General features: G+C 42.6%; 1 protein-coding gene across 2 annotated transcripts in view; it reads right to left on the reverse strand.

The window, feature by feature from the left end:
* Positions 1–12,146, reverse strand: part of psda (pleckstrin and Sec7 domain containing a) — a 74,064-nt gene that overhangs the window by 20,039 nt on the left and 41,879 nt on the right. For both annotated transcript variants that reach the window (XM_056291712.1, XM_056291713.1), the window contains exon 7: positions 1,440–1,483. In XM_056291712.1, coding sequence (XP_056147687.1) covers positions 1,440–1,483 — 44 coding nt within the window. The remainder of the gene's footprint in view (positions 1–1,439; positions 1,484–12,146) is intronic.

A 12,146-nucleotide genomic window follows, 5' to 3' on the forward strand; every position in this document is an offset into this window, starting at 1 on the left:
TCAGCCAACAAGGGGAAGTGGTGAGATGTACGACTATGATGTTCACATTACTCTTAATCTGATCAGATGTCATGTTAGCCATTCAGACCACCGACCAACCTGCAGTCAGATGTACCAATGGAGACCATGTCTATTTATTACACAGAGAAACACCTTTTGGCTGATCAGGACTGTTGACAGACACACAGGAAACAGGAAGTGTCAAACACGCAGCTGCACTGACGATCCAAATGAAGACACTGCGCTAAGTGGTTGCATTTTGTCAGGTTGGGTTGATGTTATCTCTGTGAACGCTTACATTTTAATGAATTATCTAATGTAAGAAATCTAAAAATGGAATTATGAACTTTATCATACCATCTACCATCTCTTCATTTCATTTATATCTTTAAATATTATCTCATATTATCTAATCAGATTATCATCTCATCCCATCTCATTTAAAGAATTTGTCAGTTTGCTAGTTTGTTTTTAAATTCTCCTGTTGTGATAAACCACAAAGCCCTGACTGGCTTTCAGAGGGAAAGGGGGTTTACGTGAGAGATCCAGGAGTTAGTTCCACTATGGTTTACTATGGTTTCTTCCAGCTCTGTCTCTACGAGAAATTAATGGGGCTTTGGCTAAATGTCTGAAATAAAGTCTGTGGCTGACACAAACTTTACAGATTTAGATGTTTTGTGCTAACATAATCTTTACAAATAAACACAAAATCTTCCAAGTTTTGAAGCCTAAATACCTTTGATATATGTAAAAAAAAAACCCACTAATTTGTGAATGGTCTGCCTATATGACATTGTGTTTAGGTGGGAGGAGTCTGTAGAGGAAGTGATGTAGGGTTTGGGTATGGTGTGACATTAACTATCAAAGGAAAGACAGGAAGTCCAGTCTCTGGTCTGGAACTGATTTCAGCTGTTGCTAAGTAACTGCGGATCTCTGAATCCACAAGAGAAAAGAACAGAGAGAAGAGAGGAAAGACAGAAGAGAGGAGCAGCAAAGAGGAGAAGTGGAGGAGTGGACTTAATTTCTAAGCTTGGATTTTGCTACTGTTACAGTAGCAAAATCCAAGCTTAGAAATTAAGTCAATTTTATTTGTATAGCCCATTATCACAAAAATATTTACATGCAACATGCCTCTGTGTGTGCACATGTTAGTATCTGTTAGTGTGTGTTGGTGTCTGGTTGTGTGTGTTTGTGTGTGTTTACAGTTAACATTGGTGTTGAGAAGTTGACCTGCAATTACAGGAAAGCAAAGACTGGTGTGTCCATGGCAACAGAGTTTTAAATTAAGCTCTCTGGTTAGCAGGGAGGGCCGGGTTCAAAATGACAAGATACAAATATTTTATACTATCACACAACCAAACACACACACAAAATACACGTAACGAGGCGTAAATAATGGTAGATGTGTTCGGGTGTGCGTTTAATATGACGGTACTCACATGGTCCACTGAAGCTTCTCAGTCTTTATGGAGCTGTAAAGCGTCTGTAGAAACACAGCACAACAACTTTACTATGTCTGTCTGTGTGTATGTATGTGTACATTTGTATGTGTGTGTGTGTGTGTGTTTGCCTGTGTTAGTGTACGTGTGCATGTGTTAATTTGTGTGTTTTGTGTCGGTGTGTGTGTGTGTGTGTGTGTGTGTGTGTGTGTGTCTGTGTGTCTGTGTATGTATGTATGGGTGTGTGTGTGTGTGTGTGTGTGTCTCAGCGATAGTGTGATGTGAGTTCTAATTGATACATTAATCAATCCAATAATAGATCATCATCTCCACATTAAACTGCTGAGCAGAGACATCCCACATCAGACCAACACAACCGCTTCTCTTTTACTTCCCTCAAACAGTTTTATTCATTTATTCTATTGTTTATTCATTGTCACTTCATTTTGTCTTTTGCTGTTTTTCTTTTACTTTTTTTTTTTTTACTATGGAATGATTGGGAAAAAACTCATTCTGTCTATTCCCCTCCAAAGTTGATATCAGATTTTCGCCCCTGCACAATCGAAACGAAAGTGGAACTAATAAAACATTCAGAGAGAGGTGAAACGCTCTTATCGTTTTTTCACTGACCCAGTGAGGCGAGCTCCGAGTGGGCTCTCGTTTCGCGACCCGCTCTGACACAGTGGCAGGTGGGGAGTTTGAAATGTAAGAAATATTTCTTTTAAGTTTATTATACATATAGACGTTCTCTCTCTCAATTATAAATACTGTAGCGATCGGGGTGGACGGTTGCTTCGACTCTCGGCGGCTCCGCGGTGGGGGAGTGCAAGGACTTATGGGACTGTTAATGTTCATGTTCAAATTGTGTTTTAATATTGTTCCGTTCATGTTGTGATTATTGTTGTTTGTTTGGGGGTTCGACTCAAACTAGGTAGACGACCATTTTACTGACTGACTGTAGGACCGTGACTCAGACTGGTGTTCTCAATAACGACTTTGTTACGGGAAGCCATTTTTTCAGCAACCATGAGGAGCAGGCAGGATGAAGACATACTCCTGGGGTCGTGCGGTGTATGAGACGCAGGAGCTGCCAGCAACCATGCAGAGCAGGCAGGATAAAGGAGTACTTCTGGGGTCGTGCGGTGTATGGGGCACAGGAGCTGCCATTCAAATTGAAAACTTGCCTCTCCTTTCCCGTCAGTTACATTCAGACCTGACGGAAAGTTAAAATTAAACACACTCTTGAAGTCATGCGGCGTATGGGCCAAGAGAGTTACGAATAAGAGATCTTTACCTCTCACTCTTCCATGCAGGTTCAACATAATACTGTACTCTTATTGAATGTATTATCATTACTGTATTGTTATATTTATAATGTTTTAGGTAAAAAATATATACTAAGACAAACATTGATTAATTGACGCTAGATGTGAACTGTATGTAACTGTCCTGAGTTACATACAAATTCAACATAGTAAGAACAGACTCAAAAATGGAACTCGTTCGTAACCCGGGGACTACCTGTAACTAAATCAATAGTCATTGAAGAGACTGACCTGTATTGCAATGTCTATGCCATCTGTATTTATTATTACATCCTCAACCTGGAATGGTACTGCTTTGTGAATTAGAGCACAACACCATGAGAATAAGATGTAAAAGAGGATGCGAAAACTTGCTCTTACCATCTCCTATAGACTTTAGGTAGCTCACACCTTGACAAATACTATTAGAAATACAAACGGTGAATTGATTTGTTTGATCTTAGAAAGTTTACAAACCGCACAGACATTCAATGCACATGTTTGTGAAGGGAACATAGGTGATGAGGAGGTGATGTATGGTGTCAAAGAGAGGAATGTGGAAGGACAGATGGTGGTGGATTTTATGAAAAGGATGGAAATGGCTGTGGTGAATACATATTTCAAGAAGAGGGAGGAACACGGTGACATATAAGAGTGGAGGAAAGTGCACACAGATGGGTTATATCTTATGTAAGAGGCTCGATCTGGAAGAGACTGGAGACTGCAAGGTGGTGACAGGGCAGAATGTAGCAGGCAGCATTGGATGGTGGTCTGTAAGATGACTTTGGAGATCAAGAAGAGGAATTGAGTGAAGGCAGAGCCAAGGATCAAATGTTGAAAGTTGAAGATGGAAGACTTTTGTGTGGAATTCAGGGAGGAGTTAGACAGGCACTGGGTGGTAGTAAAGAGTTGCTGGATGGCTGGGCAACCACTGCAGAAATATTGAGGGAGACAGCTAGTCAGGTAGTTGGTGTTGCATCTGGACAGAGGAAGGAAGACAAGGAGACTTGGTGGTGGAATGAGGAAGTAGCACAAACTATACAGAAGAAAAGGTTAGCAAAGAAGTGGAATAGTCAGAGAATGTCAGAGATGAAGAAAGTAGACAGGAGTACAAGGAGATGCGGCATAAAGCAAAGAGAGAGGTGGCAAAGGAAAAGGCATACGGTGAGTTGTATGAGAGGTTGGACACTAGGGAAGGTGAGTAGGAGTAAGGAAAGTGAGTAGGATTAAGACAAAATACATATGCATGAATGAGAGGGAGGACAGCGGAATGGTGAGTATGCAAGGAGTAGAGGTGACGAAGGCGTACGAGTTTAAATACTTGGGGTCAACTGTTCAAAGGAACGGGGAATGCAGAAGAGAGGTGAAGAAGAGAGAGCAGGCAGGATGGAGTGGGTGGAGAAGAGTGTCAGGAGTGATTTGCAACAGAAGGGTACCAACAAGAGTTAAAGGGAAGGTTTACAAGATGGTTGTGAGACCAGCTATGTTATATGGTTTGGAGACAGTGGCACTGACGAATAGACAGGAGGTGGAGCTAGCGGTGGCAAAGCTAAAGATGCTAAGATTTTCACTGCGAGTGATGAAGAAAGACAGGAATTGGAATAAGTGGGGCGTCAAGGTGATCGGTTTCTTATGCAAACTGCTGTGACCATTAATTAGAGTTACAATGGTCATGTGTACTATTCACAAAGATTGGGGTATAGTTGCAATCACTGCACTGTAAGATGGCAACAGATGTACTCTTAACCCCCTCTCGTCACGTAGATGGCCTCTTTGACTCCCCATTCAAACCAGCATTCCTCCCTATCAAGGATGTGCACATCCTCATCCTTGAAAGAGTGGCCACTGGCCTGTAGATGGGTGTAGACTGTGGAGTCCTGGCCTGACGAGGTAGCTCTTCTGTGTTGTGTCATCCTCTTCGCCAGAGTCTGTTTGGTTTCTCTGATGTACAATTCATGACAATGCTCCCAGCACTTAGCAGCGTATGGCCCCCTAAATCCCAATAAGCAGCCTGCAGGCCAAGTCTGGCCCATGAGAGCGAAATGTCTGGCCTACGCCGACCCATTGGCACTAACACACCTGTCATAACATGTGGAATAAAGTGCACATGTGAAATAAATTGCGTGCTGCTCTACTTTATTTTGATTCACCCCACACAGTACATGACCTATGCCGTAGCATACATAGTCAAGTTTATTTATATCGCAGATGTAAAACAACCACAGTTAAACCAAAGTGCTGCACAACCTTAAAATACAATATAAAATAAGTGACACATATGAATATAAAAATATATGTAAAGAAAACATAATAAAATGTGTATTGTACATGGGAAAATATGAATATGGGAAAATATGAATACGCATGCTCAGAATGTTAGTGTATTCAATGTAGATCATATGAATTTGATGACAATTGAGGCTGACGGCCAATATGCCCACCAGCCATGGGATATTGTCATCACTCAAACTGCTGGTAAAATTAACCGCGGCTTTAATGTGAAGGCACAAAAGAAGGTACTCTGCTATTTGGTGGAGATTGTACTTGGTCAAGGACTGGTTACAATGATTTGAAACATCTTTCTAAGAGAATTGCAATCCATGAGAGCAGCGGGAGTCATCTGGAAAATGCTGTGAAATTGGGCTTACTTAGAAGGGTAAACACCACTGCCCAAATTGAAAGAGCATACAGGCACTCCATTGAGCAGCATAACAAAAAAGGTGAAGAGAAGTTTGCCCAGAGGAGGAACGGTCATGCTGCCTTTCTCTTCAAGTGAGCCCTCAGCTTTGGTGAGTGAAAGCATATTTTATCAGCCTGCCTTTGTGGTGCTAGTCCATCCATTGGCCATATTGTTGTGCTGGATCGATATAGATGTGATGAGTGTGAGTGTGTCCATGCCTATCTATCTATTAAGGTTGTTCTCATAAAATGGATCTGTATCGATAAAATGTTTGTGTGCTTCGTTGGGGCCTTCAGTGATGTTGAGCTCTTTGCTGTTTGCTTATGGCCCTGTAGAATCCTTTGTTCTGAGCTTGGTTGTGTCGGCTTATCTACTACTGCTACTACTACTACTACTTTCGGCTGATTCCATTAGGGGTTGCCACAGCGGATCATCTGTTTTCATCTCTTCCTGTCCTCTGCATCTTCCTGTCATGCCAGCCACCTGCATATCCTTCCTCACCACATCCAGAGACCTCATCTTTGGCCTTCCTCTTTTCCTCTTCCCTGGCAGCTCCATATTCAGCATCCTTCTTCGAATGTACCCAGCATCTCTCCTCCGCACATGTCCAAACCATCTCAATCTCGCCTCTCTTGCTTTGTTTCCAAACTGTCCAACCTGAGCTGTCCCTCTAATATACTCGTTCCTAATCCTGTCCTCCTCCATCACTCCCAATGAAAATCTTAGCATCTTCAACTCTGCCACCTCCAGCTCCGCCTCCTGTCTTTTTGTCAGTGCTGCTGTCTCCAAATCATACAACATAGTAGCTGGTCTCACTACCATCTTGTAAACCTTCCCTTTAACTCTTGCTTGTACCCTTCAGTTGCAAATTACTCCTGACACTCTTCTCCACTCACTCCATCCTGCATGCATGCACTCTTCGCCTCTCTTCCACACTCCCTGTTACTTTGAACAGCTGATCCCAAGTATTTAAATTCACATGCCTTCATCATCTCTACTCTTTGCATCCTTACCATTCTGCAGTCCTTCCTCTCATTCACACATATGTATTCTGTCTTCTGCCTACTGACTTTCATTCCTCTACTCTTTAGTGCATACCTCCACTTCTCCAGGCTGTCCTCAATCTGCACCCTACTCTCGCTAAAGATCACAATGTCATCCACAAACATCATAGTCCACAGAGACTCCTGCCTGATCTCGTCCGTCAACCTGTCCATCACCATTGCAAACAAGAAAGGGCTGAGCCAATCCTTGATGTAATTCCACCTCCACCTTGAACCATCCGTCATTCCTACTTCACACCTCACCACTGTCACACTGTCCTCATACATATCCTGCACCACTCTTACACACTTCTATGCCACTCCTGACTTCCTTATGCAATACCACACCTCCTCAGTCAGCACCCTGTCATATGCTATCTCTAAATCCAAAGACACAAAGTAACTCCTTTTGACCTTCTCTATACTTCTCCATCAATATTCTCAAGGCAAACATTGTATCTGTAGTGCTCTAACATGGCATGAAATCATACTGCTGCTTGCTAATCATCACCTCTGCTCTTAATCTAGTTTCCACTACTCTTTCCCATATCGTCATGCTGTGGCTGATCAACTTTACACCTCTGTCATTACTACAGCTCTGCACATCACCCGTATTCTTGAAAATCAGTACGAGTATACTTCTTCTCCAACCCTCAGGCATCCTCTCACTTTCCAATATTGTGTTAAATAATCTAGTTAAAAGCTTAGAGCCTATCCTTGTTGTAATCCCACCTCTACCTGGAACCCATCTGTCATTCCAACCACACACCTCACCATTGTCACACTTCCCTCATACATATCCTGCATCACTCCTACATACTTCTCTGAAACTCCCGACTTCTTCATAAAATACCACACCTCCCCCCTCGGCACCCTGTCATATGCTTTCTCTAAATCCACAAAGACACAATGTAACTCCTTCTGGCCTTCTCTATAGACCCTTTTATGACCTACATCACACATAATATCCACACACATTTTGGCAGCAAAAGAGGCAATTTCTCCATCTCCAATCAATGCAGAGTGCAAGTGGATTTTTGATCGACTGATATTTACGTTTTTAAAATGTAATCTTGTTGTGTTGTGGGTTGTCAGAACAGGTTTAGCAAAACTAAAGGTATTCATTGCTACCATATTCCATCGGGGAAAAGACCGTTCAATAACAGGGGGCCAGATTAGGGTAAAAGCATACTTCGTCCTGATCTGGTCGCAGCAGTGTATTTTCTCACTCCCCAGTCCCAACTAAAGTCCAGGGCCAGCTCTTATTTTTGCTGCCAAAATGTGTGCGCATACTAAATCCCGTGATCACTGTTTACCAACTGTAAAAGGGTCTATACTTCTCAATCAACACTCTCAAAGCAAACATCACATCTGTGGTGCTCTTTCATGGCATGAAACCATACTGTTGCTCGCTAATCATAACCTCGCCTCTTAACCTAGCTTCTATTACTCTTTCCCATATCTTCATGCTGTGGCTGATCAACTTTATACCTTTGTAGTTTCTACAGTTCTGCACATCACCCTTATTCTTGAAAATCGGTACCAGTATGCTTCTTCTCCACTCCTCAGGCCTCCTCTCACTTTCCAAGACTGTGTTAAACAATCTAGTTAAAAACCCCACTGCCATCTCTCTTAAACATCTCCATGCCTCCACAGGTATGTCATTGTGGACCAACTGCCTTTCCACTCTTCATCCTCTTCAAAGCTGCCCTCATTTCCTCCTTGCTAATCCACCTTACTTCCTGATTCACTATCCCCACATCATCCAAACTTATCTCTTTCTCTCATCTTCATACATCAGCCTCTCAAAGTACCCCTTCCACCTTCTCAACACACTGTCCTCGCTGGTCAGCACATTTCCATCTCTATCTTTGATCACCCTAATCTGCTGCACATCTTTCCCAGTCAATCGATACAAGTCCTTTTCTCCTTCCTTAGTGTCTAACCTGTCATACAACTCACCATACGCCTTTTTCCTTTGCCACCTCTCTCTTCGCCTTAAGCTGCATCTCCTTGGTAGTGTCAGCTTATGACTAGGGAATATTGCCTTCTTTATTTAGACTTGTGACAGTGGTAACTTGTGTAATTGCTCTCCTTCTCTCTCTGTGTGTCTCTCTCTCTCTCGGTCTCTCTGTCTGTCTGTCTCTTTCTCTGTCTGTCTGTCTGTCTGTCTGTCTGTCTGTCTGTCTGTCTGTCTGTCTGTCTGTCTGTCTGTCTGTCTGTCTGTCTGTCTGTCTGTCTGTCTGTCTGTCTGTCTGTCTGTCTCTCTCTCTCTCTCTCTCTCTCTCTTGCTCTCTCTCTGTTTGTGTACAATACCTGCTTGAAGAAAGCCACTCTGTCATTAAAAGTGTTTTGTGGAGCCGTGCATGGATCCATGATACGTTAAAAAAACAACAACAAAAAACTTCAGCAGCAAGACAGAGTACTGTAGTTTTCCTGGTATGTAGCCTATCAAAGTGGTTGATACCTCACCATTTTTTACACATGAAAACATCACTATACATTGCAAATAGAGAGGCAGCATAATAGTTTTTTGCTGAGAGCGGCAGAAGTGCATGCGCTGGTCCTGTTCAAGACCATGACCCTTGCTTGGGCTGCTGATATTCATAAATGAAAGGGAGCTCTCATAAATGTACCCAAATTTGTGGACTGCTCTCAGAATTTGTCTTACTCTTCCAGTGACTGTGGCTAAAGCAGAGAGGAGCTTTTCAAAGCTGAAGCTCATCAAATCCTACCTGAGGTCCACCATGTCACAGGAACGCCCAAGTGGCCTTGCTGTCATCAGTATTAACCATGCAATTGCTGGGCAGATTTCTTGTGATGATTTAATTAATGATTTTAAATTAAGGAAGGCGAGAAAGGTCAGGGTTTGGATGGCAGTTGTGCAATTTAGTTTGTGTTTCTTATCTGAAGTGCAATAGAGTAATAACCAGGTTTGCTTCTTTATAAGTGTGTTATTCTATTTGTGTATTTGTGTGATATAGGATTTGTGCAATTTAGTTTTATTTTTGTTAGTAATAGGGTAATAATGTAATAATTTGATTTTTTTATCTGTACTTATATCCTACAATTTGTTTCTATATGTCTTTACTTCTTTTTGATATCTATGAGTCTTATATTTTATATTTATATAGTTTTAAATGCTATGATTATTTGTGTTGTTGAAAATGTCTGAATAGTTTGTACAGAATGTTTTTGGGTTTTTTTTTGGCGAGGGGATAGACAATTTTTGTTAGCAGGGGAAGGGGCTGAAAGGGGAGGGGGTCTCCCAGGGTGCCATACAAGCTAGAACTGCCACTTGTTCACTCTAATGAAACATCAGCTTGTCCAGTGTAGTTGACGCATGTGTTTGGCGTGTGAAGGAAACCAGGTGAACATGGGAAGAACATGAAGAACTGGAATCAAACCTATAACCCTCCAACAGTGAGACCACACACAGATTAATACCAAGCCACACGTTGTTATTATTATTATTACCATTATTATCATCATCATTACTATTATCATCATTATTGATGTACTTTTCTTTTTGGTTCTACCTTTTTCTTGCGGGCCTGCGGATGGTTCTGTCCGTCCTGGGTCTTTCCCAGCAGGTCCGGGAAGGCCAGTGGTTTGAGTGAGCGGGACCGTGGCGTTCGGGGATAATGAAATGGGTCTGCAGCTTTAGAGTCCCGCCCACTGCGAACTGAGCACAGTGAGCGTGAGCGCATGCGCCCTGTTGAGTGGATGCTATTGACGCCAATCATTGTGGCTGAGCCAATAGATGGCGAGTGCTGGAGGGAGCAGCAAGACGAGGAGAGTCCTTGTTTCACTCTAATTCATCTTTAATGTCGTCCCAATTTGTCTTTGTAGGAGTGAAGGAAGAATCCAAACGAGTGAAAGAAGAGAGGATAGAAAGCCTGGCCCAGCAGGCTGACCATCTTTTTTGTTAATTTCTTTTAATTGTTTCAGATGTGCAAAGTCCTCTAAAGATGACAGCAAAAGACAGAATGACAGAAAATTTTCAGACCAACACCACAAACACACAATTCACTCTCACTCACTTAAGATACTGCCAAACCTGCTGACTGCTTTTCCACACCTCCACTTTCACTGTTTTACTCAGAAACACACAATTCACCCAAAACAGTACACCCTTCAAAGAACCTCCAGCTACTTCAGAGATATTAAAGGATAAGCTTTAGGTGATGATTTTAGTTTTATCCTCCAGGTGATGCTTGGTTGCTGGTGGAAAACATGCTTGACACTCACAGTTCATCTTTTGGGGTTTCCCAAAGCAAGTTGCAGGGGCTTTGGCCCCAGCATTATAGACCCAACTCCATTATATTGAATGAAAACAGACTGACAACCAGCATGACTACAGAAAATTTACATCTGTTAAACTTTGAAACCCAGAGATTTATAGTGAACTTACGACGTTGTGTCAGTATATACTGTGGTACTATGTTAGTCTGTTAGAGGTACTGTTGTCTGTGTACCATGTGTATTAGTATTTACTGTGGTACTATGTTAGCACTATATGTAATGTGGTTGTCATTACAGCTCTACATCTGTGTCACTGAAACAAACTGCTGTACATTTATTAATATTGATAACAAATGATTCTTAGACAAGAGCAGCAACCTTAAACATTAATTAAGCATTGAATGTCTCTTTCTTTCTCCTGTGTGTGTGTGTGTGCGTGTGTGTGTGTGTGTGTGTGTGTGTGTGTGTGTGTGCATGCACCTATGTGTTCATGTTTTGCTTGCTTCACTGGGTGTTCACAGGGTAATCCTTCAAATTCACAAGCAATTATGCCCAATTCATCAACACACACACACACACACACACACACACGCGCGCGCGCGCGCACCTAGTAAATGATCTGAGCAGCAGACAGTCAGTCGACAGCCAGTCAGTCTGACAGGCAGTCAGACAGTTAGTCAGACAGTCAGTCAGTCAGACAATCAGTCAGGCAGTCAGACAGACAGGCAGTCGGTATGTCAGTCAGTCAACCAGTCAGGCAGTCAGACAGTCAGTCAGTCAGACAGGCAGGCAGCACAGTAAATCTGAACAGGCTTGTAAAGAGAGAAGGGAGGACAGGAAACGCCCCGCGACACAACCACACCTACAGCTAATCTACATGCTAGACACTTCCTCTACACAAACGCCTTGTTCTCAACTCTCTCTCTCTCTCTCTCACACACACACACACACACACACACACACACACACACACACACACACACACACACACACACACACACACACAAATCACAAATGTCCAAAAACAGATCAGGAAGAGGAGAGAGAGAGTACCCCAAAACTGACGTCACATTAACTCACGACCGAAACATGAAAACAAGTTCTGACTACTGATGAGAAGACAGACACACAGACACACATAGACGTGCAGCCAGATGCGCACACACACACACAGACAGACACAGACAGTCACACACACAGACAGACACACACAGACAGAGACAGATACGCAGAACAGCTGTGTCCTGTTGCTCTTCGATAACAACAGATCACTGAGATGAAGAGAAATGAGAAAATCCCCGTCTCTCCTTCTTCTTCTCTCTGTTGTCTCTCTCAGTCTTTTCTACTGTCAGCATCTGTCTCTCCTGTCCTCTGTCACTCTCTCTCTCCCCTCAAACTTCACCACACTCTTCCACTGCTGGTTATTTCCTGCGTC

This window comes from Lampris incognitus, chromosome 13, assembly GCF_029633865.1.
Source record: "Lampris incognitus isolate fLamInc1 chromosome 13, fLamInc1.hap2, whole genome shotgun sequence".
Classification (NCBI taxonomy): Eukaryota; Metazoa; Chordata; class Actinopteri; order Lampriformes; family Lampridae; genus Lampris; species Lampris incognitus.